Source organism: Onychostoma macrolepis, chromosome 15, assembly GCF_012432095.1.
Source record: "Onychostoma macrolepis isolate SWU-2019 chromosome 15, ASM1243209v1, whole genome shotgun sequence".
In the NCBI taxonomy this organism is placed as follows: domain Eukaryota; kingdom Metazoa; phylum Chordata; class Actinopteri; order Cypriniformes; family Cyprinidae; genus Onychostoma; species Onychostoma macrolepis.
In genome coordinates, this window is record NC_081169.1 from 14,394,920 (window position 1) to 14,420,245 (window position 25,326).

Below are 25,326 nucleotides of genomic sequence, written 5' to 3' on the forward strand. Positions count from 1 at the left end.
CATGGTACAGGACCCTGGGGCCTGTTCCATAAAAGACGCTAAGAAACCTGACTTGAAATAGCCTACCAAATCAATCGGGACTAAAGCGGTTTCATAAACGACAATTTAAGTCATAATTTGATGTGCACACTTATTCTTAAGCAGCCCTTAATGTTGATCATGGATCAAATTGATCCACCATGACAAACAGTGAATATTTGAGTTGTTTAATGCATTTGAGACGTTGTGTTTTCCTCAGTGCATAACTGACACGTCACAGGTATATTTCTCATTTGTAAATGTTAGAAAGTAATGCAAATATATCCATTTTGCTGTCAGGAGTGGGCGAGGCTTAGCGAGCACTGCTGAGCGCATTCACGTTACACAGATGGAGCAGAATAGAATAATAGCGCAAGAATTCTGAATAAAATATACATTCTGCTAAAATATTTGTTGTTGGACATTAAAGTGACACATAGAATTTTAATCCTACATATAAGTGTATTTTTATGATAGCAATAACTGTAAATCAAATGTAAGCTGGCTAATACAGCCATACTAGCTCAAATGAGTTAAATGTGTGTTCCTCTTATCAGTTAAAATGTAGTCTGATGTCTATTATTTATTTTAACTTTTGATTTAGTGTTTTTAATGCTTTAAAGAGCCATTTTAGATTGCAATGTTTTAATGTTCTAATAACCATAAAAGGTGCAGCTGTCATAAATTCAGAGAGAAAGGCTGCATGGCTAGAAACTGCTGATCAACTAAATGTGCAAGTAGCAACTATGTTAAAATGTCATTAGCCTATTTTGGGCACAATACATTAAATACAGTTGGTTGTAGCCTATTTTTTATTTATTTGATTATTTAAGGTGTATTTTCTGTATACTTTTATTTTTGGACTAATAATAAAGTCAACTAATTGTATGTGAGAGAGTCAGTGGTAATATCAATGCGTTCCTATTGGTCAGAGTTAGAGGAGCTCAGCTTAGCCTGACAGTTAGCCTGCTCCTGACCAGGATAGTTTGCCAGCATAAGTTGCCACAGTGACTGAGCTTGAGCTATGGTAAGTTTGATTTCAGAAACCAAATCAAGTGAAAATAAGTCAGAATTACTGAAATAAGTTTGTTGTGATTTTTGTTTTTCTTCCCTCTTTTGCTCCCCAGCTCCCCCATCGGCTCTGGCTGCTGGATTCCCTACTGCCTGCCACCTTCCTCCCATCCCTGGCTGCCCAGCTCTACCTGCTTCCCTTGCCTGCCCTTTCTGTTCCATCCATCCAGCTGCTCTGCTAATATCAGTCTTGTCCTCCAGCCTTAGAAGATTCCAGTCAAGGCTTCTGCCTTCACCCTCCTGGAACCGCTCTCCCTTTCTCTCCCACCATCCCCATTCCCTGTGCCCTGGTGCTCATTGGAGAGCTTGTCTGTCTCATTGTCCTTGGACTGTTTCTCTCTGCCACTTGCTCTTAAACCCCTTTCCTAGACGCCTTTGCGGAGCTGATATTTACTTCCTCGGACCTGGCTGGAATCTCTCCTGGTTAACCTCTCGGACAGTGGCTTAACGATTACTTCATGAGTTCCTGTTTTGTGTTTAGAAACTCAAATCTGTTATCCCTGCAACTGATTCCTCTTCCTTTACCACCCTGACACAAAGTGTGTGTGTGTGTGTGTGTGTGCGTGTGCCCCTCAGATTTTTGAGCCAAATGGATTTGAATGCAGCTTCTAAAAGACAAAAATATGTATTTTTACATTTGATAATTAACCCTTTAAAGCATATGATTACATTTTCAGTGCGTCACTAAATTAAATTGCAAATTTCAGATCTGCTTTTGCATTTTAGCTGTGGCTGAGCCTGAGACAGACCCTTCACTCTTTTCAATGTTTGTTTTTATTATTATTATAGTACACAAATACTATCAACAAACATTTGGCAGTTTATAAAATATACACTGTCTATGGAAGAGGCAATAATCTTTCAAATAATTAGACCAGTTAACCAAGAAAAAAAACAAAAAAAACAAACAAACTCGTAAACCCATAAGGACTTCCTCCATCTTCGAAACACAAATTAATTGAATAATTTTTGGGTGAACTATCCCTTTATGCTTCAGAGAAACAACTGATACAATAAACCTCTGCTTTACAAAATGCGCCATACTTCTCACTGATCACCTGCATAAAAATTGCACCAGCTCACACCACACACCTTATGCAACTAGATACACGGTTACCAAAAAGTTTATAAAGACAAAATGTGTCATTATTCAATATTAAATAGTCGCTAGTTTAATTTGCAGAGATAACCAAGCCATTTGTAGGCCCATTACCCAAAATGGTTGAGCAGTCAGCATCTATCTCAGTCAATGGCATGAGTTTGAGGTGGAACTGCCTATTTTTCAGAATGATCCTGAACTAGCCTTGCTTTGTCATGAAATAGTCAAATTATCTGATTTTTGAAGAGACGTAGTTACCTTGACATAGAGCTGTACTATACATAATTTCCTCATTGCACTACATGATGGCCTTCATTTGGAAGATAATGCTTTAATTAATTAATTTATTTTTATATATAATTTTATAAGAATGTGGGATTAGATATTTTGAAGAATTGGGGCAACCAAACAGTTGCTGATACTTTATAGCAGGGTAAGGCAACGTGGGTTCTGCTGTCCCCGTATGCATCTTAACACTTTTAGAAATTTATTGCAGCATGGCCTTATTACTAGCACCATTATATAATATCATTATATATTTTGAAATAATGTGAGGACAAAGATATTTTTATTTAGTGATTGTCACATTTATGGACCTGTTTTGTTATGTTTTCTCCCCATGTGCTCTCCGTGACCTAGTTTTCCCTCATGTTTGATTGTGTCATTCTGTTCACCTGTGTTCTATTAATTATCCTCATGTGCATCCCTACTTAGTCTGTTCAGTTTGTCTTTGCCTGGTGTTAAAGTCAGTTTGTAGACGTGTTTATGTGTGGATTTAGCCCTGTTATCTGGATTATTAAAAGATACTGAACTATGCTTTGTCTTCCTCTGCCTTGTGAATTATTGCACACCGCTGCGTGACAGTGATGTTGTAGAGATCTTGATATTTGATATAATTTAAAAGAAATCTGATGGGTACATGCCAAATTTACTAGACTTTATTTGCTCTTTTCACGAATATAGAGAAATCTATGAATAGGTACACGGTAATCAAAGCACAGTGTTGGGAAGGTTACTTTGAAAATGAAATAGGTTACAGATTACAAGTTACCCTAAAATGTAATAAGTAGTGTAACTTTTCAATTACTTTATTAAAGTAATGTAACTGATTACTTTTTGATTACGTTTCTAAATTTCAAATGTTTTCAACTGTTAATCATTTTCAAACATGTAAACCAGGCAGGGTTAACCTTACAGTAGAACTCAACACTGATTATGTCAGACTTACAAAATCCTTCATCACTTGAATTAAGATTATATTTTAATATTTTAATTTTAAAGGAGACATTGGATGCCAAATTCATTTGCATATAAATGTGTCTTGGCAGTGTGTGGACACAACCACCCTATAATGATAAAAATTAACTCCTTTTTTTTTTAATCCCCGCAAAAACCTAAACAGTCTCAATTATCAAGCCATTTTGATCTTGGAGTGAATAACCAGCGCTCTCCTCCACCTTCAATACCATGACTGAGGTGAGACCCTTGAGCAAGGTACCGAACCCCGAACTGCTCCCCGGGCACCGCAGCATTGGCTGCCCACTGCTCCGGGTGTGTGTTCGTTCACTGTTGTGTGTGTGTGCGCGCGCACTTGGATGGGTTAAATGCAGAGCACAAATTCCGAGTATTGGTCACCATACTTGGCCACAGTTCACTTCACATTCACTAAATTCGTTTATGTCTGGCTGCGCAAATCATTTTACTCCAGACTCCAGGCAGGTTTTGTTAAAAAGTTAAAACTCAAGGATGAATCAGTACTCATTGCTCATGATCCAGCTGCACCTCCAAAAGTAGTAAGTCTCAAACTTTAGATTTTTTATGATTATTTGCGAATCGCCTTTGCTCTTCCACAGAAGTGAGGGGCGGGGTGAGCAGAGCTCATTAGCATGAAAAGAGATATGCAGCAAAATGAGTTGCTGTGAACAGAGCTGTATTTGACAAGGTAAAAAGGGTGTTGTTTTTCATGACCACTGAGACCATTTCAAGAATACCCTAAAGAATCATACCAACTTGTGGAAAATGGGCATCCGATGTCCCCTTTGAAGCACAACCATCACAAAATCAGACTTGCTTTAAAATCTTTCTGAGTTTAAATACAGATTTAAAATCATAACAAGAAATAGTTTAATAGCTATGATAATGTTTTTGAAATCAAATCTTTGCATAGCTATGACAGGAAACAGAAAAAAAACAGTTAATCTTAAAAAAAATAAAGCATATAGGAAATATAAGAGTTATCAGATAAGCATGTTATAAACTTCTGAAACACTGGTGTTTCATATTTTAGAGCAGTCACTGTAATTTATGAAAGAAATCAATTAAATCTGTATTTGGGAGTGTGTGTGAAAAATCTGATGTAACCCCCTTTGTAATCCTTAACAATCCTTAACAAGTAACTGTAATTTAATTACACATTTTTTCTTAGTAATTCTAACTAATTACAATTACTTTTAATTTCTAATTAAATTACGTATTTCCATTACATGTAACTAGTTACTCCCCAAACACTGTCAAAGCATTTATATTTGGTATAAAGATAGAGTGTTAGTGCATGTTAACAACTAACAAGCATATTTCTCAAATATAATAAAGCCTATATGAGCAAAAGATTACATCTCAATCTTAATGTGCTTTAAAATGATAAAACACAAATAAAGAGACCAAAACATGTATGAAATAAATGGCAACCCATAATGACAATAAGAAAATTAAAGCTTTCAGCTGTATTATTATTTATGCTAATATAACTGTGCAGAGATATATACTGAATTTGTGTGAAGATGTGTTGTTTATTCTGCGGCATCACTCCTCAGGCAGTGATTAGAGTATTCTGCTTCAGACCGCTCACCTGCAAACAAGATTGAAAAAAGCTGCAACGGTGCCAAGACTTAAACGTGTATAAATAATTCAGTGCTGAGTAATTTAGACTTACTTGTCTGGTAATAATCATAGACTTTTACAACTGCTGGCTTAAGGTTTTTAACTGAGAAGATCTTTTTAATATATAGTGTTTGGTGGAAGAGCATGTACTTTTGAACCTGTAAAACATGTAAAACACATATTCATAATAAATTACATTAGTTTAATTGGTGCTATTAGGTTTTAAAACGGATAATGGTTAATTGTCATTTTAATCACACTGGTTGTCATAATAAACCATACATGTTATCATTCCCACCTCTTGAAGATACATTATCACGTGGTCGTCTTTGGATTCAACATGATGTACTGCTTTCTTTAATGCTTTTACAATGTTTTCACCAACAGGTGTCACCAGCATGTGCTGTTTCAAGTGCTTCGAAACATCAAATAATTTTTCAAAACAATTGGTTCAATTGATTCAATGCTTCGAAAAGCTTCGTTTCTCCCATCACAATAGAGTGGTGGAACTATGATGTCACTTTGTAGGCAAAAACCCGGAAGCGAGTTAGCGTTTTAGCACTTTCAGTTCCATCGTCCCAGAGTCAATGGGTTTTTTGAATGGGATTTTGGTTAAATCCCTTAAATAAGGTCTGTGGCTCACACAGGCACAAGATACTTTCACGTTTTATTCTACGACATAAAACACACCTGTTACACCCCACTCATGATTTTTTTTAAACTGTTTTGTTTCTTAAAAAAGACGGTTGCTAACAAGTTGCTAAATGGGACTACAGACGCTGTTGGAGACATTCAACGTCATCACGCCGAACAGTTGATCAATTTACAGCATTTTCCAATCGTAGTATAATTTGTAATACAATTAATTGTAGAAGTATTTACAGGATGTATATACTTGAAAATAACTATTTGCCCATTAGTTACTTACTTTTTGTATTTTGGCCCAGTTCACTCTCATGTAACGTTAGCTGTAAAAATAGTTGCCTGCTGAAATTGAAAAAAATTTAATAAATAAAAAAAAATATATACAGAACCTTTCACACTTCCGCCAGGTATGAGACATAATCCTTATTATTATTTTATCATTATTCTTTTGTTTTTATTCAGCCATTATCAGCATTTATACTGGCAATAAAACGTTTACCAAGCCACATCGCTTCAATCCCAGTATACATTTAGCCAACTATTATCAAAAGTATTTCTAAATAAATACAACAAAACATTTTCTTGCGACCTTATGAAGTATTATGACAAAATGCGTTATGAAAAAGAATTGGACCTGTTCTGCAGCTGCATTAGAGCTAACATTAGCATCATGCTACATAAGACAATTTATGAGATTAATAGTACACTTTTACTCGGAACTCACTTTTACTGTTGTTAAAATATGCTAGCCTTTTATATCGCTGCACAAATTAGCATTTCAGATGTACACATTCAATCTCAAGAAAATCACATACAGACCACATCTATCGTAATCGTGTGTATCTTATATAATCTATAGTGGCTGTTGTCATGTTTATTTCTGCTGTGTAAAAGCCTTATCATGTATGCTCTGCTGAAACTCACGTTGTTTGTGATGCTACAATCGCCTCTCCGTTCTTAAGTTGCCAGGGATACATTCCAAGTGTAATACACATTAGTAAAAGGATCTATTTTCATTTTTATTTGTCTATATACACTTTTTCGCGGTACATTAAATAAGTAGCCCAAAATTTTTTTTCTTGCAACTGTATTTTCAAATTAGCCCACTGGCAACACCGGTTCGCTGTACCCTCGTCACACGCGTTAAATTTTTTGGATTAATCGCATGCGTTAACGCATTGACGTTGACACCGCTAATATATATACATCTTCATGACTAGATAGACACAGGTGAGTTTCTCTTTTACTACACGTTAGGTTTCTATGTGGTTCACTCAACCGAAGGTAATCCTGTCAGATCGTGCATCCTTTGAGTGAGTACAGGTCGGCCAATCTGATTTCGTCTTTAAAGTTAACTTATTTAAATAACAATCATGGTCCTGCACAGTGAGTGATCTTACATATGCAAGTAAAATCGGATTTTCTCCACTAATTGTTAAAAAAAAAAAGCTAACAAACTTCATAGCTAGTGTTAGTGAAGCGTATGGAAGCAGAATAATGACAATAGTTTTTGAAACATAAAGCATGCTGAATTCCACAAATCGAAAAAAAGATGCATTGCAATTAACAGTGCTTGCATTTTAATGCCTTGTATTTCCAGGGCTTGCATTTTTAGGTCCTGAAATTTAACACAGTTGTTTATTTAAGCTGTGAATATTTCAATTCAAAATATTTCACACACATTTTCATAATTAAAAATTCAACAATTAATATTCACCTTCCAGAATTCACTCCCAAAATATTCAACCTGTTTTAAAATACGATGTATAATATTCGACAGGCAAATTTCGGTCATTTTATTTCACTTTCCAAATTCGCTGCCACAAATTCAGTGGTTAAAATTCGGCAGAAAATTGAGCGTTGCACATCCGGGAATCGCAGGAATAGCAGTAGAGCACCGATGCATGATCTCCAGCTGATGTCAGCCGCTCACCAGCAGGTGGCGCAAGCGGTTGTTGATGAAGGCCCTATGTGGATCAAGTCATTGATTTACAAAAACTGATTTGCAGAAATGGAGCAAGCGCTAGAAGTTTTGATTATCAGGGCCAGTATAAACATGTAGAAACGGTGATTGTGTGTATGTTTAATTCAACATCTTCGCTGTTTCCCGTAGCATACATGTAAGCAGCTTTCTCTACCACAAAGGAGATTATAATGCTCTTTTACCCAACGCTGAAGTACAGAACTAACATTACATCTGAGGAAGACATATTGCTTTCGGTTGTTTAGTTTCTGTAACTCTGTATCATGGCTTGTGTGACGCTGTGCTGTAATACTGGGGTTCCCCTCATACGTCACACTCCAGGATTCCCCAAGGACGCCTAACGCGCCTCAGTGAACTAATACAGTGATATAAGACCTCAGATCTCAGAATACACTTTATTGAAGATTATGCTAAACTATATCGACAGTTAAGCAGATGTAGAATATGAACGAACGCACAAGGTTTCACGCTGTTTTCCTCAGAAATCGGTTAAAGAAAACACATTTCGCGGCTCAGTAGTGCACTAACACAATAACAGCTATTAGGCTTGTTTGAGATGCACCTTGCCTGAAATGTAGGCGGCTGCAGTGAGGGGAGGAGTGAAATAAGTGCAGTCAAGACGGACAGTTCTGTCCTCTCGAAGTAGAACAGATACCAACGAGATCAAAGGCAGATATCGCGTTTACTTTAATATAAACATGTATTTTAGATTTTTATAGAAATATGACAACAATCACATATCTCACACAGAGGTCACACAGTCATAGTGTTTGGGAATATTCAAGCATAATTTAAATACACAATCACATGAAATCAGATTGGCATCAGGAAATCAGGCATGCATCTCGCGATGATCGGTTCTGCGCAGATCTCCAATAAGCCTATTAAAAGACCAAACTCAGATCTTACTGATGATGCAAACAGATGAGGATATGAATGCAAGTTGAGGAACGAGCATGTTAAACATTTCCCATAAAGAAAACACTTCCCTGGTTTGTTGCCTCAGTGATAATAAATGATTAACTTCAGCATCTAATTAATAAAATATATTACTGTATATTATGTACATTTAAGCAGATGAGCCCAAAATATGAGCCCACAACCAACAAGTTTCACCAAACCATTTTTTCTCCCATAGAAAACCAAGCGCTATAGTTTTAGGTTTGATATTCGCCTAGGCTGCTTTAGGGACCGTCTGCAAATTTACCTCACAGTACAAAATTAAGTAATAATTTATTAAATTATTTAAATTTAATTATTAAATTCCAATAATTTATTCAAATGAATGTTTACAGTAAATTAATAATTTACTCAAACTGACTAAATATACATTGCCAATAACTCGCCTTAGACAATAATTTCCCTAAGTATGTACACTACACAAATATTTTTAAGAAAAAAATTACAGTTATTCACCAAAATGTTACTACTGACCAGACTGACTTACTACACTTGAAATTTTGCCAACATCTTCCTCACTGTACATACAGTATATAATTATTCTTAAGAAATTACTGTAATTCACAAAGTTTTTTTTTTTTTTTTAAATAAATGAAGACAAAAACGTTCATTTTCTGGTTGTCATACACTCATTAAGTTACAATTTTCATATGCTCAAGCAGAACGTTAATGTTATCTTGTGCTTTAGCAAGGTATCTCTGGCTAAAACTAGCTAACATAAACCCTCCTTCGAGTTACCCACCGTATTTATTTTTAATATTTTATAAATCCCTCCATTGAATATTTAATTCCCATTTGGTGGCCTTTTGTGTCTTACAGCACCCTCAGCACTTCCCGCGCCCCTGGGTGTGACTGACTTTAGCCCACTTGTCCCACTAATTTGAGAGAGGTGAACTGTCCCCCGCGGCCGCTTTGGTTTTTCATTTGATTTTTTTTTTTTTTTCAAGTGCTTGTGCCGCCCCCCACGTGTCATGAAAAAATGCCGCCCCGGGCGGCTGCCCCGTTCGCCCATGCCTAAAACCGCCACTGTTCACACTGTATCTGTCATTGTAAGAAGTGAGCAACTCCTTTTGTTTGTCCGAGGGAGCAACAGTAACTAAGGGGGGCGGGGCTTACCGATAGGTCAAATGTGAATTGTACATACAGTAAGGGAGATACTGGCAAAATTTCACAACTTACTACAACCTGTGGAACATGAAAAACCCTTTTGGTGAATTACTGTAGTTTAAAAAAAAAAATATTTGTGTACTGTACATACCGTAAGGGAGATATTAGCAAAATCTAACCTGTAGTAAGTCAGTTTTGTATCTAGCAATATATTACAACCGTTAGAACATGAAAAAACCCATTGCAGGGATCTTTTATAAGTAAATAATTGTGTACTGTACATATATAAAAGGGAGGTATTGTAAAAATCTCATCTGTAGTAAATCACTATGAGCAATACAAGCTTTATAATTTGACACTGTGTTATTTTAAATGTTAAAAGTCATTTTAATTTAAATACATTGGATGGTTTAACCCAGTCGGTGGAATTGTCAGACGGCCCCTTGGTTGTGATAGCGTGTCAATGCTTTCTCCGGTTTACATTTGCAGCAACAATACACCTAGGCGGTTTTGAACTCATTTTTTATGTCGATATAAAGTGGTTGCTTACTGTTAAAACTAATCATGGTATTGATATCTTTGTAGGACTGTCCACTCTATAGATCAGTGGTAAGGGAAAGCAACGAAAATGTAGCGCGTTGCGTTCTTCTGACCTCATTTGCATGCCTGTATATAGTTTGCATAATCTTCACTAAAGTGTATTCTGAGATCTGAGGTCTTATATCACTGTATTAGTTCACTGAGGCGCATTAGGCGTCCTTGGGGAATCCTGGAGTGTGACGTATGAGGGGAACCCCAGTATTACAGCACAGAGTCACACAAGCCATGATACAGAGTTACAGAAACTAAACAACCCGAAAGCAATATATGTCTTCCTCAGATGTAATGTTAGTTCTGTACTTCAGCATTGGGTAAAAGAGCATTATAATCTCCTTTGTGGTAGAGAAAGCTGCTTACATGTATGCTACGGGAAACAGCGAAGATGTTGAATTAAACATACACACAATCAGCGTTTCTACATGTTTATACTGGCCCCGATAATCAAAACTTCTAGCGCTTGCTCCATTTCTGCAAATCAGTTTTTGCAAATCAATGACTTGATCCACATAGGGCCTTCATCAACAACCGCTTGCGCCACCTGCTGGTGAGCGGCTGACATCAGCTGGAGATCATGCATCGGTGCTCTACTGCTATTCCTGCAGTTCCCGGATGTGCAACGTTAAATTTTCTGCCAAATTTTAACCACTGAATTTGTGGCAGCGAATTTGGAAAGTGAAATAAAATGACCGAAATTTGCCTGTCGAATATTATACATCGTATTTTTAAACAGGTTGAATATTTTGAAAGTGAATTCTAGAAGGTGAATATGAATTGTTGAATTTTTAATTATGAAAATGTGTGTGAAATATTTTGAATCGAAATATTCACAGCTTAATTAAACAACTCAAATACAAGGCATTAAAATGCAATCACTGTTAATTGCAATGCATCTTTTTTTTCGATTTGTGGAATTCAGCATGCTTTATGTTTCAAAAACTATTGTCATCATTCTGCTTCCATAGAAGCGGTCAGTGGAATCTTTCTGCCTCCACCTAAGCTCCGCCCACAGAAAAACATCACAATGTTTACTAACAGAAAAAGGGTCTATTGGCGTGATGGTGTAAGGGCTTCAGACATTCATCACACTGGAGGTGTTCCCAAAGCGTTGACGTCATCGCAGCATTAACGTGAACCTATGAAAGGGAACTTTTATTCCTTTTCACACAAAATTTTTTCCAATGAGCCTGGGTTCTATTAGCATCTAGCATCAACAGAGAAAACAAAATGGCTACTAAATGAACTACATTTGTTTCGTGAAGGAAATGCCAAATTTGTCAACACCGTCAGATGTCACCACCATAAGATTTTCTGTCTGACGGACTTGACATTCAACGTGAAGTCATAATATTTTTGTGGTTTTCAAGTCATTTTTAATTATATTAAATATAAAATAGTGTTTAATTTTTTCTAATAATGTATAAATACTAAATATACAGCACATATTGCTTTTGTGGACTGATAGTCATCACTTCTAGCAGAGTTAGGTTTGAGGGAACATAAGGCTGAGGGAACACAAAACACTGAATAAAACATATCTATACATTATACAGTTTGTTTGTATTGTGATCATATGTGTTCTGATCATTTTTGGGTCATTTCTTAACATGTTTAAATGTGAATATTAAGATCTTGGTGAATGTATATGTTTAGAGGTAACAACTAAATGATTTATTTGTTCATTTAACGGTTTTTAAAAGTTACTTTGTTACCATAGCAGATGCACAGCAGACATACTGTTCTGAGATGAGAGAAAATATCATTTCTGTTCAATGATATATAAAAATACTTAAATGTGAATCTTGAATAAAATCTTCATAAACAACAACACACTCATTGTATTTACTTATTGTATTTTTAATACAGTAATTGATTGATTCAATATTTTTGATAGTTAAAATGGCTATAAATTCAGGTTTTCATCACCACCGTCAGATGTGTCAACTCTGTCAGGTGTATGTCACCTCCGTCAGATGAATATTTTGATAATATTTGATTATGATACTTTATATTTGTTGAGGAATCGTTGGTCACGTTAAATGTCTTTTAACATTAGAATGTGTTTTGAAATGTTAAAAACATCTTGATTACTTGATTGCAAAATAAGTGATGGCAAGGTAAAAAGCACATTTTGATAAAACATTTTTTGTAAAAAAGCGAAAAATTGGGAGAATTAAAGCATAGGTCAGTAGCTTAGTACATGTAAGATACAAAAATGTAGTTTCATTTGTCTGAGTACATGGTTTTATTTTTTCAATATTGCACCCTGTTTTGTCCCACTTCTCAAAAATCAGTGATGACATAAAATTATATGAATGTTGCCGTTCTCTCACCTCTTTCAAATACACAATGACATGATCATCTTTAGCATCGACCCGCTCCACAAGTGATGCATACGTTCCAGAAGAAGTTTCAAGCTGTGTGAAAAAAGTGCTGGTTATTCTCAAATTACTGACCTCTAGAAACTGTACAAGTTTGTGATGAAACACTCAAATGCACCGTTGCCGTATCAGCTGTGAATCCAGATAAGAGTTTGATATCCACGATGACCATGTTAGTGCTTTCCTGTAGACCATCATATCTGGAAAAAAAGCAAATGGAAAGAAATGGTTCTTAAATGTCTCATACAGTAACTAAATTACAAATTAGTGAAAATTATGGTTTATATATTAGGGCTGCCCCCTAATCATTAGTCAACTTGACAACCACCCTTGACCAAGTACCACTTATGGTTATACTTTTTTTTTGTATGTGAATGCTGTTTTAGGTAAATGGGTAACACTTTACAATAACAGTACATGAATTATCATGTACTAATACCTTAATTAATAATTACTTGACTATGAACTGATGAAGAGTTAAGACATGTATTAATCAAGAACTAATGAAGAACTAACTTAACTATGACATGAGTCATATGAATTACCGCATGAATAACACAACCTTAATTACATGTTAGTTCATGCATGTTAGTTAATGTATTAATTAACACTTTGGGGTAAACTGAATCAAACATGCTCTAGAAGAAAGATTTATGAAAATGGCACACTGCAAAATTGTTTATGAATTTTCCACCTGCAGCTATGTCACAAACATCAGTGAATGACAGTGGATTTCTTGCAATATTTACATTTAACCTAACTCATCCAATGCACAATGATGCATTCATAATTAAAAACAACTTCATCTCATCCTGTTTTAAGTGATTCCACTGCTGCCCTCCTACAATAACGTATTCATTAAGCAGATGTGATTTTCCAAATTAAAATCAGTGTTAGCATAGAGATGATGGTTATGTTATGGATTGGTTTACTGTCTTTATATCATAATAATGCACTGAAATCAGACGTTTGTCTTGAGTTCTTGCTCTTCTTTTGGGCCACTATTGCCCCTTCAAAATGTTAACCTTCCTCCTACCGTTCAGTTCCTTCTCCATCCAAATGCAGCCACATGACCTCTGCTCTTCCACTTTTGTACAAACCATCAAAAAACACCAAATATCTGATTTAGATGAGCTGAATATGTATAAAACATGTGTAATTGATAACTTTTTAAAGATGTGCCCTCCAAGACAAGTCATGACATGATACATTGACAACTCATGAATTCATGTTAAGTTATAAGTAATTAATGATGAGTTAATAATAATGTGCCCCCCCAAGTAAAGTCATGACATTATGATACATTAACAAGGCATGAATTAATGTTAAGTTAATGATGAGTTAGTAATATTGAAATGATAACATTTCGTTTTATTGTGTGATTTCTGCTGCCGGCTCGTTTCCAATAATAGGACTACAAGTTAAACAAGACTTAACTTTAAACCTTAAAATAAATAACATTTTAAATGGTTTAACCTTTACTTGTCATGAAATGTTTACTTTGTTTGTCATGGGCCACAAAAGGTGTAATCTCCGACATGCTGTGACTGACAATAGAACTATAAAAAAAAACACCAAAACCACAACATAATTACGAAATGAAACAATTTTATTCGTGCGCTGTAATCCAGATCTTCAGAATCCATACGACTGCGAGGAACAGACCCAAATCCAAGCCTTTATTCGACGATCTTCATCTCCATCTCGAGCAGCGAGTCCAGCGACCGTAAACAGCAAAGCCCGCGCTGACTGACGAGCTCGGCAGTCTCGCTCGAGAACAACGGGCTGACGCACGCAGGTTCTCGCGTTATTTCCTTATCACTTCTCGTGTGTGTTTTGTTGTGAAACGTTTGCGGATCAGACAGAGTTGTCGGCGATTCTTCCTATTGTGAAATCGTGCAATGTGAAAGCCCCTGTCATCGATCCATCGTGCAATGTGAACACAGCAGCGACTGAATGCTTCCCCAGATAGTCACGCAGTGTGAAAACAACAGCGATCCGACGAGTTTGAAAATCCTGCAGTGTGAACTCGGCATTAGTTACAGCCAGCTACAAATATTCGGACAAACAATGAATAAATACAGGTGCTGGTCATATAATTAGAATATCATCAAAAAGTTGATTTATTTCACTAATTCCATTCAAAAAGTGAAACTTGTATATTATATTCATTCATTACACACAGACTGATATATTTCAAATGTTTATTTCTTTTAATTTTGATGATTAGAGCTTACAGCTCATGAAAGTCAAAAATCAGTATCTCAAAATATTAGAATATTACTTAAGACCAATACAAAGAAAGGATTTTTAGAAATCTTGGCCAACTGAAAAGTATGAAAATGAAAAGTATGAGCATGTACAGCACTCAATACTTAGTTGGGGCTCCTTTTGCCTGAATTACTGCAGCAATGCGGCGTGGCATGGAGTCGATCAGTCTGTGGCACTGCTCAGGTGTTATGAGAGCCCAGGTTGCTCTGATAGTGGCCTTCAGCTCATCTGCATTGTTGGGTCTGGTGTCTCTCATCTTCCTCTTGACAATACCCCATAGATTCTCTATGGCATTCAGGTCAGGCGAGTTTGCTGGTCAATCAAGCACAGTAAAACTATGGTCATTAAACCAGCTTTTGGTACCTTTGGCAGTGTGGGCAGGTGCCAAGTCCTGCTGGAAAATGAAATCAGCATCTCCATAAAGCTTGTCAGCAGAAGGAAGCATGAAGTGCTCTAAAACTTCCTGGTAGATGGCTGCGTTGACCTTGAACCTCAGAAAACACAGTGGACCAACACCAGCAGATGACATGGCAGCCCAAATCATCACAGACTGTGGAAACTTCACACTGGACTTCAAGCAACATGGATTCTGTGCCTCTCCACTCTTCCTTCAGACTCTGGGACCTTGATTTCCAAATGAAATGTAAAATTTACTTTCATCTGAAAAGAGGACTTTGGACCACTGAGCAACAGTCCAGTTCTTTTTCTCCACAGCCCAGTTAAGATGCTTCTGACGTTGTCTCTGGTTCAGAAGTGGCTTGGTAGCCCTTTTCCTGAAGACGTCTGAGCGTGGTGACTCTTGATGCACTGACTCCAGCTTCAGTTCTCTCCTTGTGAAGCTCTCCCAAGTGTTTGAATCGGCTTTGCTTGACTGTATTCTCAAGCTTGCGGTCATCCCTGTTGCTTGTGCACCTTTTCCTACCCAAATTCTTCCTTCCAGTCAACTTTGCATTTAATATGCTCTGATACGGCACTCTGTAAACAGCCACACCTTTCAGTAATGACCTTCTGTGACTTACCCTCTTTGTGGAGGGTGTCAATGTTCGTCTTCTGGATCATTGCCAAGTCAGCAGTCTTCCCCATTATTGTGGTTTCAAAGAACAAGAGATACCCAGAATTTATACTGTAGGGATGGTCATTTATTCAAACTCAAATGTAAATATTCTAATATTTTGAGATACTGATTTTTGACTTTCATGAGCTGTAAGCTCTAATCATCAAAATTAAAAGAAATAAACATTTGAAATATATCAGTCTGTGTGTAATGAATGAATGTAATATACAAGTTTCACTTTTTGAATGGAATTAATGAAATAAATCAACTTTTTGATGATATTCTAATTATATGACCAGCACCTGTATATAATTACCAGGGTTGCCAGGTTTTCACAAAAAAATTGCCTACGGGTCAATTGCTACTCAAAGCTAGCCCAAAACTAGCCCAGGGGGTCCCTCTGTAAAAATTTTGGAGGGTAAAATACAAATTTTTTGGCAGGATTCCCCAGGTAAAATTCGCACTCCAGGGGATAAATGTCAGGTATTGGAGTTGCTTCAACCCGCAAACAAGAAAAACAACCCGCAATAGTGTTAAAGTATTTGGCAACACTGACAGTTACTGAAAACACAATAATTGCTAAAATAACAGTCAGTGTTGTGTTTGTCATGAATGACTGTACAGAAGGAGATTTTGTGTTCTTACCTCAAGCACCACTGTACTGTACTGTAAAAAAAAGAGTCATTAAATAATTTGTAAAACTGACATGATTAAAAGCCAACATGTTTGTGTGTTGAACATATTTAAAAATAAAGAAAAGTGATAAATAAAACACGCCAGACCTGCTGATCAAGCGGTGAAAAGATTTTATCCATGGTAACAACTCTAAAATTCACTGTGAAAACAAAAATGTGTGATAAACATAATTATAATGCTTGTGTTGTGATAACCAGTATTTCAGGTCTAATGGACTTGCTGTAGCTAATCCTGATTGTACCATCCAGTTTATACTGAATAGAATCCTGGGTTATCTTGCTTCACTTTTTTTCGATGCTCATGATTCACTTGAGATTATATTCATTATCTTATGTTTCACACTGTGCATTTCTAATTCCTAGGTTTAATGTTCTTTTTGTACATTTGTGGAGTCAGTGTCATTAAAGGGTTAGTTCACCCAAAAATGAAAATTATGTCATTAATTACTCACCCTCATGTTGTTCCAAACCCGTAAGACCTTCATTCATATTCGGAACACAAATTAAGATCAATTTGATGGGATCTGAGAGCTCTCAGACCCTCCATAAACAGCAAGGGTCCTTACAAGATCAAGGTCCAGAAACGTAGCAAGGAGATCGGTAAAATAATCCATCAGGGGTTCGACCATAATTATTTATTTATTTATTTTAAATTTTTTTTATTTTACCGATCTCCTTGCTGAATTTCTGGACCTTGATCTTGTAAGGACCCTTGCTGTCTATGGAGGATCTGACAGCTCTCAGATTCCATCAAATATATCTTAATTTGTGTTCCGAAGATGAACGGAGGTCTTATGAGTTTGGAACAACATGAGGATAAGTAATTAATGACAGAATTTTCATTTTTGGGTGAACTATTCCTTTAACTGCACAAACGTACTAGTATGGCATCCTGTTTAACGGCTCCAGCACTGCACATCCTTGTTTTATTGCAGGCTGTACTATTAGGTTTTTCCTGAATGGACTTTTAGGGTGACTAAAAGCTTCCTCATGTGTTTTCCGTCAACATTTGACATTTTTAATTTCAAATGCTAAAAAGACTGTTTATATAGCGAGCGGTAGGCCTATTTCCGTGACTGTCCAAAGCTGTAGTAAATATGAGGCAGAGGCACGCGATTGGGCGTCTGTTTCTAAGAATCTAACTGTGACATTCTAACACCGTATCGTTTTACACTGTACACGTTTGACATCACAAAGCCGGGTTATTAAACTGTGATGTTCAATGTTTACTACAATGTAACTTTGTCAAGTAGAGCATATATAGCTGATGACACTAGCAGTATTTACATTTGTTTAACCTTTGAAACATTCACAGCTCACCTGTCTGTCCTGGAGTATAGATGGGTTTATCAGTCTGGATAAAGGTCAGAGGATGGTAAGATCTGAACATGACTTTTCTCTCTTCAGTCATCTTGAAAGACTCTCCTTGAAGTTCTACCTTCATTTTCTGCACAGATTCTGCTTTTACCACAGGAGCCTGATGAGAAATAATATCCTGTATTCACAACCTCTGTGAACAGGCCATCTCAAAAACCTAGATGAATTATGATGAAACAAACATATTTGAATATATTTATTATAATGTGCTGATGGCAGACCTTGAAGTTAAAGCAGCGGTGAAACTCTTCCTCAGCTTTCTCCTGCAGCAGTAAAGTGCTCTGGTTACCATGAACCACATAAATGTTCATGACAAGGCTTTCATTGGGCTTGAGAAGACTTGCACACAGTTTAGCTTCAGATCTCGACTCGATCACTGCAGGAAATGTTACTGTGAAAGATCTGTAAAGATATAATACGGCATTCAATCATTTGAGTAGTAAGATTTATTTATTTATTTATTTTTTTGACATTTTCAGGAAATGCTGAAATGGATTTCATTGCAAAACATCAGAGTTAATGTGTTGATCTATTTGCCCCTTTTTTTTTTAATTAGAAAAAGCGACAGGCGATTTATATAGACATTAAAACGAATAGAAACACTTAGTTACTTACGGCCCTGATGTTTGTCCATTGACACAGACAAGAAGGAGAGAGAACAGAAGAAGCCCTTTCCAACAGCAGCTAACGTTCAGATCCATGATGAGGACTGATCATCCAGGTCTTGACATGAACTGAACCGTCTCTTATAAAGAGAGTCTCATTGTCACGAATCTGGTCTGCACTTCCGTCCATTCACCACCAGAGGTCACTCGCTCACCACATGGACTTTCACACCACACACCACATGGACTCCATTTCCCATCATCCAACACTGATCACAGCTGTCACCAATCACTCATTGCACTAATCACACACACACCTGATCCCACGCACATACTGATCACACACGCTTTATAAGCCTTGGACTTTCTCTGCCTCTCTGCCGAGTATTGAATGCGTTTACCGCTCCCCAAGCTGTAACAACTTTACAGAGCCTGTGTTTCCTGGATTAACCCTTTCTGTGTCATTCCGTGTTTCTGTTCTGTTCCTGTATTGTCCTGCGTTTTTCCACTCCCCTAGTGTCAGCTGCTTTACGGAACGTTTGTTATTTTCTAGTCTGTGTTCCCTGTATTTACCCCTGTCTATCTGTTCGGACACTGTTTGCACCCCCTTTGGATTCTAGCCCGTGTTCCCTGGATTATCTCTCTGCCTGGCCCCTTCGGATACTGTTCGCTGTCGACCGACCTTTGCTTGCTCTAGGATTACTCTTTGTCTTGTCCCTGCCATACCTGTTTGCCATTGTTTGACCCTGCCTGTTATGACCACGTCTCTTGCCAATAAAAGCTTGCACATGGATCCACATGTCTCACGTCTCGTCAGCCCCGTTACAGAATACTCGGCCACACAAGGATCCATCGGCTTTTCCAAGGAACCCTGGCCAGGTATGGATCCATTCGACCAGCTGCTCGATCTGCGACAAGGTAGTTCATCTATTGAAGAGTACGTCATTCAATTCTGTGAGCTGGCGTTTAGGATTCCTTTTGATGAGGTTGTCTTAAAGGACATTTTCCGTTTTGGACTAAGTGAACCCATAAAGTCATGGTTACCTGAGGGAAAATTTAATGTTAGTTTAAGGGATTTTATGGACTATGCTTTGCGGTGTGCTGGCTCTTTGTTTACTGTGGGTGTCATGGAAGAGGAAGGCGACGCTGCGTCTGTGACGGAAATGGCAGACGTATCAGCGTGCGCTCACAAAATGGCGGCCATAACACCCCGTCATGTCATTGCTGCCAGTAAAGAGCTAAGTTAAGTCACTGTTGATCGTCATGAATCAAGCCAAGTCAAAGCTGATCTTCACAAGTCCAGCCAAGTCAAAGCTGATCTTCACAAGTCCAGCCAAGTCAAAGCTGATCTTCACAAGTCCAGCCAAGTCACAGCAGCACGTCACAGCTGCTCGTCCAGAGCCACAGCAGCACGTCACAGCTGCTCACGTCACAGCAGCACGTCACAGCTGCTCACGTCACGGCTGCTCGTCCAGAGTCACAGCAGCACGTCACAGCTGCTCGTCCAGAGTCACGTCACGTCACGTCCGGGCTGACACACCCAGATCATCAAGGTCAGTCTTCCACTATCCCAATTTGATGTCTAGTTTGAGGGATGTACCGCTGGTGTCTGCACGCACGGCTGGTATCCCCAAACCAACTCACACTAACCCTCCTGTTCTTATGCATATTCCCCTGTCTGAGGCACTTCCCCTGATGGGAATCACTTTATGTTGCGTTTGGGCTGCGTACACCACCGCAGAACTGCCCGAGGTGGCGGCACACGCTGCAGAACCTTCCGAAGCGGCCGGGCTCGCCTCAGCCTCTTGTATGGTTGTGGCGCCCTGCAATGTTCTCTCGGTCTGTCGAGTTGCGGTTGAGGAGACTGTTACCGCTGTAGAACTTCCAGAGGTAGCGGCAACCGCTGCAGAACCTCCGGAGGTGTCAGTGGTATCCACTCACCAACTCTCGTCTTGCTCTGCCACGGCCACAGAGGCCATCCTTGATTCATCGTCCTGTTTCGGCCAAGGAGGCCGTCCCTGAACTCTCGTCCTGCCCTGTCACGGCTGTGAAGGCCGTCAATGAACTCTCGTTCTATCCAGTCACTGCTATGGAGACTAATTATAAACTTCCTATGTTCCCTACCTCAGTCCTTGTGTCTGTGCATGTTCTGTCTCCTTGTGTCTCCATTCTCCCTAGTTCCCAGGCTCTGCTGTGGGTTCCTGATCCGTCGTGGTGGTCTTCGGGTCCGTCTGCTCCGCTCTGGTCTTCTGCTCCACCTGTTCCACCCGCTCCGCTGTGGTGGTCCACTATCTGGCTCTGGTGGTCTTCTGCGCTGCCCTGGTGGGCTTGTGCTCTATCTGCGCCGCCGTGGTGGTCTGCTGCACCGCCGTGGAGATCTTTGGCTCCGCCCTGGTGGGCTCAAATCCCGCCTGCTCCGCCCTGGTGGGCTCCAGTCCCTCCTGCTCTGCCGGCTCTACCTCGGTCCCAGATCACTCCGCTTCCACAAGGACCTGGCCCTCCATCCCTCCCCCTGTTCCGCCTCCGCTCCACCTCCCTCCTGGATTAAAGACTGTGTGAGCGTCTGGAAGCCGCTCTTAGGGGGCTCTGTCACGAATCTGGTCTGCACTTCCGTCCATTCCCCACCAGAGGTCACTCGCTCACCACATGGACTTTCACACCACACACCACATGGACTCCATTTCCCATCATCCAACACTGATCACAGCTGTCACCAATCACTCATTGCACTAATCACACGCACACCTGATCCCACGCACATACTGATCACACACGCTTTATAAGCCTTGGACTTTCTCTGCCTCTCTGCCGAGTATTGAATGCGTTTACCGCTCCCCAAGCCGTAGCAGCTTTACAGAGCCCGTGTTTCCTGGATTAACCCTTTCTGTGTCATTCCGTGTTTCTGTTCTGTTCCTGTATTGTCCTGCGTTTTTCCACTCCCCTAGTGTCAGCTGCTTTACGGAACGTTTGTTATTTTCTAGTCTGTGTTCCCTGTATTTACCCCTGTCTATCTGTTCGGACACTGTTTGCACCCCCTTTGGATTCTAGCCCGTGTTCCCTGGATTATCTCTCTGCCTGGCCCCTTCGGATACTGTTCGCTGTCGACCGACCTTTGCTTGCTCTAGGATTACTCTTTGTCTTGTCCCTGCCATACCTGTTTGCCATTGTTTGACCCTGCCTGTTATGACCACGTCTCTTGCCAATAAAAGCTTGCACATGGATCCACATGTCTCACGTCTCGTCAGCCCCGTTACACTCATGCTTAAGGCGGTCCTTCAAAACATTTGTATTGATCATCTGATTAATGATTCAACCATGTAGGCAATACAGTTTCAAAACCTCTGCAATATCAGCACTACTAAAGCCTAAAAAATACAGCTGTGCTACCATAAATATTAAAAGTATTATTTATGCAGTAAAATAGATGACACATTGTGTAATTACTTATTAATAATAATTACAGATATTTACAAAACATATTTTACAGTTTATCAACTCAAAGTATACAATGAATTTATGCTGCCATTACACAAGAAAATGTATATTTATTTTTATATTTTATTTTATATTCACACAGCCTATAGAAAATGGTAAAATATACACATCATCATCTGAATAAACTACACACACACAAAACACCCCTAAGGCTTCTGACCTCTTTCCAATATCAACAAACAATACTGAAGTCAAGGGTCAAGAATCACCTACACCCACACAGAGTAAATGTTTCTTGCATGCACATTGGTATATACACAAAGACAGGAAAAGCATAAGGTTTGACAAAATTCATCATATATTATGGTGAGTCCTTTTGGTTTTTAGGAATAATAGTATTCTCCTCATTACTTGAGAGTGATTGGATGAGAAGTTTCAATGGAAGTCCAGTTCCACCAATGACCAAAAAACAATAAGGTAATAGTGAATTTTATCTCACATTCTCTCAATCCTATTTTATTTTTATTTTTTTCAGAATTGTGTGATATAAACTCACAATTGCAAATTACAAAGTCAGAACTGTGAAATGAAAACTCTCCATAAAGTTAGAATTGCATGACAAAAACTCATGATTGTGAGTTACAAAGTTACATCTCGCAATTGACTTTATTTCTCAGAATTGCCATAGCATGTAGCTTCTTCAACCAGTTCAACATAACTTGTTTTCAACGCTTCTATTAATCATGTGTTGTGTTTTCAAGAGACGTAGCCAGAAAGTGTGATTTAGGGTGTTGTTCAAATTTGGGTTTCATAGATTGGAAATAATTTTGCCCAGGATAAAGAATACACATTATAATATTAAACATTTGAGTGTTTAAACATCTTTATCCAAGCTAAACTAAGAGCTGAGCTTCAATTCTTCAGCTTCATTGACAGTGGAAGGGTATTCTGTCTCTGACTGATCACCTGAAGGAAATGGAGAATGTTAACATTCATATAACAATGGAAATTTGTGCATGGAATAAATCTGAATAAAAAATCTGAATCACATGATAAAAACTGCTGTATAAAATCTTACTTGTTTGGTAGTAATCAAAGATTAAGTAATAAAAGATTTTTCACTGGAAGAACCGGTTTCATTTGTATCTGATAATTCATTAGAATATTTTTTGGGATCTGCAAGAAGGAACAAACTCATCAGTCATGGTCATTATGGAAAAAATGTTTGTGGTGAAACACTCAAATGCACCTTTGCCATATCAGCTGTGATCCAGATAAGAGTTTAATATCCACAATGACCATGTTAACCCTTTCATATCTGGAAAAGAGCAAATAAAAAAGGAAAAGTTTCCTAAATGCCTCATACAGTAACAAAATTAGAAATAAGCAGGGCTCGAATTGAGGGGGAATGCGGGGGGATGGCATCCCCCTGGTCGAAAAAAAATGACAAAAAGCATCCCCTCAGTAAAACCACCATCCCCCCTTACCATCCCCTTTGGATTATTAATTTTGTGTATTATGTAAAATTGATCATGCACATGAAATGTTAAAATTCTCTACTTATGATTATTTATGAACTAAATAACGGTGATTGGCCAATCAGAACTTGTTACTGTAACAAGCTGAAGCAAGTTTCCGTCATTTTTCGCACAAAATGGTTCAAGTGCAACTTTTGAAGTTCTTTAAAAAGAAGACAACAGAAGGTATGATTTTTCCTTGAGTAGAATACATTAAATACATTCTCCTGATATAATGTATGTGTGACTGTGAGGGACTGAGAGACGAAAGGAGAGCTGACATTATCCAACTTTGAGAAGAGAAAATTAATTACTCATTAATTACTTATAACTTAACATGAATTCATGAGTTGTCAATGTATCATGTCATGACTTGTCTTGGAGGGGCACATCTTTAAAAAGTTAGCAATTACACATGCTTTATACATATTCAGCTCATCTAAATCAGATATTTGGTGTTTTTTGGTGATTTGTAAAAAAGTGGAAGAGCAGAGGTCCTGTGGCTGCATTTGGATGGAGAAGGAACTGAACGGTAGGAGGAAGGTTAACATTTTGAAGGGGCAATAGTGGCCCAAAAGAAGAGCAAGAACACAAGACAAACGTCTGATTTCAGTGCATTATTATGATATAAAGACAGTAAAGCAATCCATAACATAACCATCAACTCTGCTAACACTGATTTTAATTTGGAAAATTGCATCTGCTTAATGAATACATTATTGTAGGAGGGCAGCAGTGGAATCACTCAAAACAGCATGAGATGAAGTTGTTTTTAATTATGAATGCATCATTGTGCGTTGGATGAGTTGGTTAAACGTAAATATGGCAAGAAATCCACTGATGTTTGTGACATAGCTGCAGGTGGAAAATTTATAAACAATTTTGCAGTGTGCCATTTTCATGAATCTTTCTTCTAGAGCATGTTTGATTTAGTTTACCCCAAAGTGTTAATTAATACATTAACTAACATGCAGGAACTAACATGTAATTAAGGTGGTGTTATTCATGCGGTAATTCATATGACTCATGTCATAGTTAAGTTCTTCATTAGTTCTTGATTAATACATGTCTTAACTCTTCATTAGTTCATAGTCAAGTAATTATTAATTAAGGTAGTAGTACATGATAATTCATGTACTGTTATTGTAAGGTGTTACCAAATCGAGTGAGCCAGTGATTCAACGGTCCATTCAGATGGTCTCATTTGTTTCAAAAAATGAGACCGAATCTCTTTTCTGTTCTGTTTTTGACTGCCCTCATCAGAACGCTGTTTGAATAGGTGTGGCGGATTGTAAACTTGAAACTAAACTCCCACTGCCATGACTGGCTAACATTTGTTTATGTTTGACAGTCTACGTCCTTCACAGATGGATGCTGCTGTGATTTAGGTTAAAAACGCATAAATACTCATATCAAACGATCTGTTCAACAGACAAAGCAATAGTAATCCCGTAATAAAAACAATTAATCACACTGTAATGTTGGCTCCAAAACAGCCGGCACAATATTGTCCTTTAGTTTTCCCTTTATTGTCCTCTTTTCTCAGTTCTTGACCCCTTTAAGTCATAATCATTCTCTAGTCTTTTGACTTCATGTTTGTTCTTAAGTACTTCACAGTGAAGTTCAAAAA

The 25,326-nt window shown here is 38.1% G+C and overlaps 1 protein-coding gene across 10 annotated transcripts; it reads right to left on the reverse strand.

The window, feature by feature from the left end:
• Window positions 1-4,533: 4,533 nt before the first annotated feature.
• On the reverse strand, window positions 4,534-19,760 carry LOC131520662 (ovostatin). Of its 10 annotated transcripts, XM_058745075.1 has the most exons (10): window positions 18,755-19,760; window positions 18,361-18,541; window positions 18,083-18,239; window positions 16,850-16,902; window positions 16,713-16,733; window positions 13,779-13,829; window positions 12,861-12,942; window positions 12,695-12,778; window positions 5,121-5,226; window positions 4,534-5,036 (listed from the first exon to the last, which is right to left on the reverse strand). In XM_058745075.1, exons 1-6 carry the CDS (start codon window positions 18,838-18,840, stop codon window positions 13,782-13,784), a joined length of 546 nt encoding a protein of 181 aa, XP_058601058.1. In that variant the 5' UTR covers window positions 18,841-19,760; the 3' UTR covers window positions 4,534-5,036; window positions 5,121-5,226; window positions 12,695-12,778; window positions 12,861-12,942; window positions 13,779-13,781. The 10 variants fall into 10 exon arrangements, with proteins under 10 accessions (XP_058601058.1, XP_058601061.1, XP_058601057.1 ...); XM_058745078.1 differs by lacking the exon at window positions 13,779-13,829; XM_058745074.1 differs by having other exon boundaries at window positions 12,695-12,942.
• Window positions 19,761-25,326: the final 5,566 nt, after the last annotated feature.

Bases quoted from the DNA above. Each gene is read 5' to 3' on its own strand.
- LOC131520662 (XM_058745069.1), bottom strand. From the start codon at position 18,840: ATGGATCTGAACGTTAGCTGCTGTTGGAAAGGGCTTCTTCTGTTCTCT. The intron at 18,542-18,754 runs GTAAGTAACTAA...ATATCTTTACAG, and splicing joins AATGGACAAACATCAGGGCC to ATCTTTCACAGTAACATTTC. The intron at 14,759-16,712 runs GTAAGAACACAA...TTCACACTGCAG, and splicing joins ACAGTACAGTGGTGCTTGAG to GATTTTCAAACTCGTCGGAT.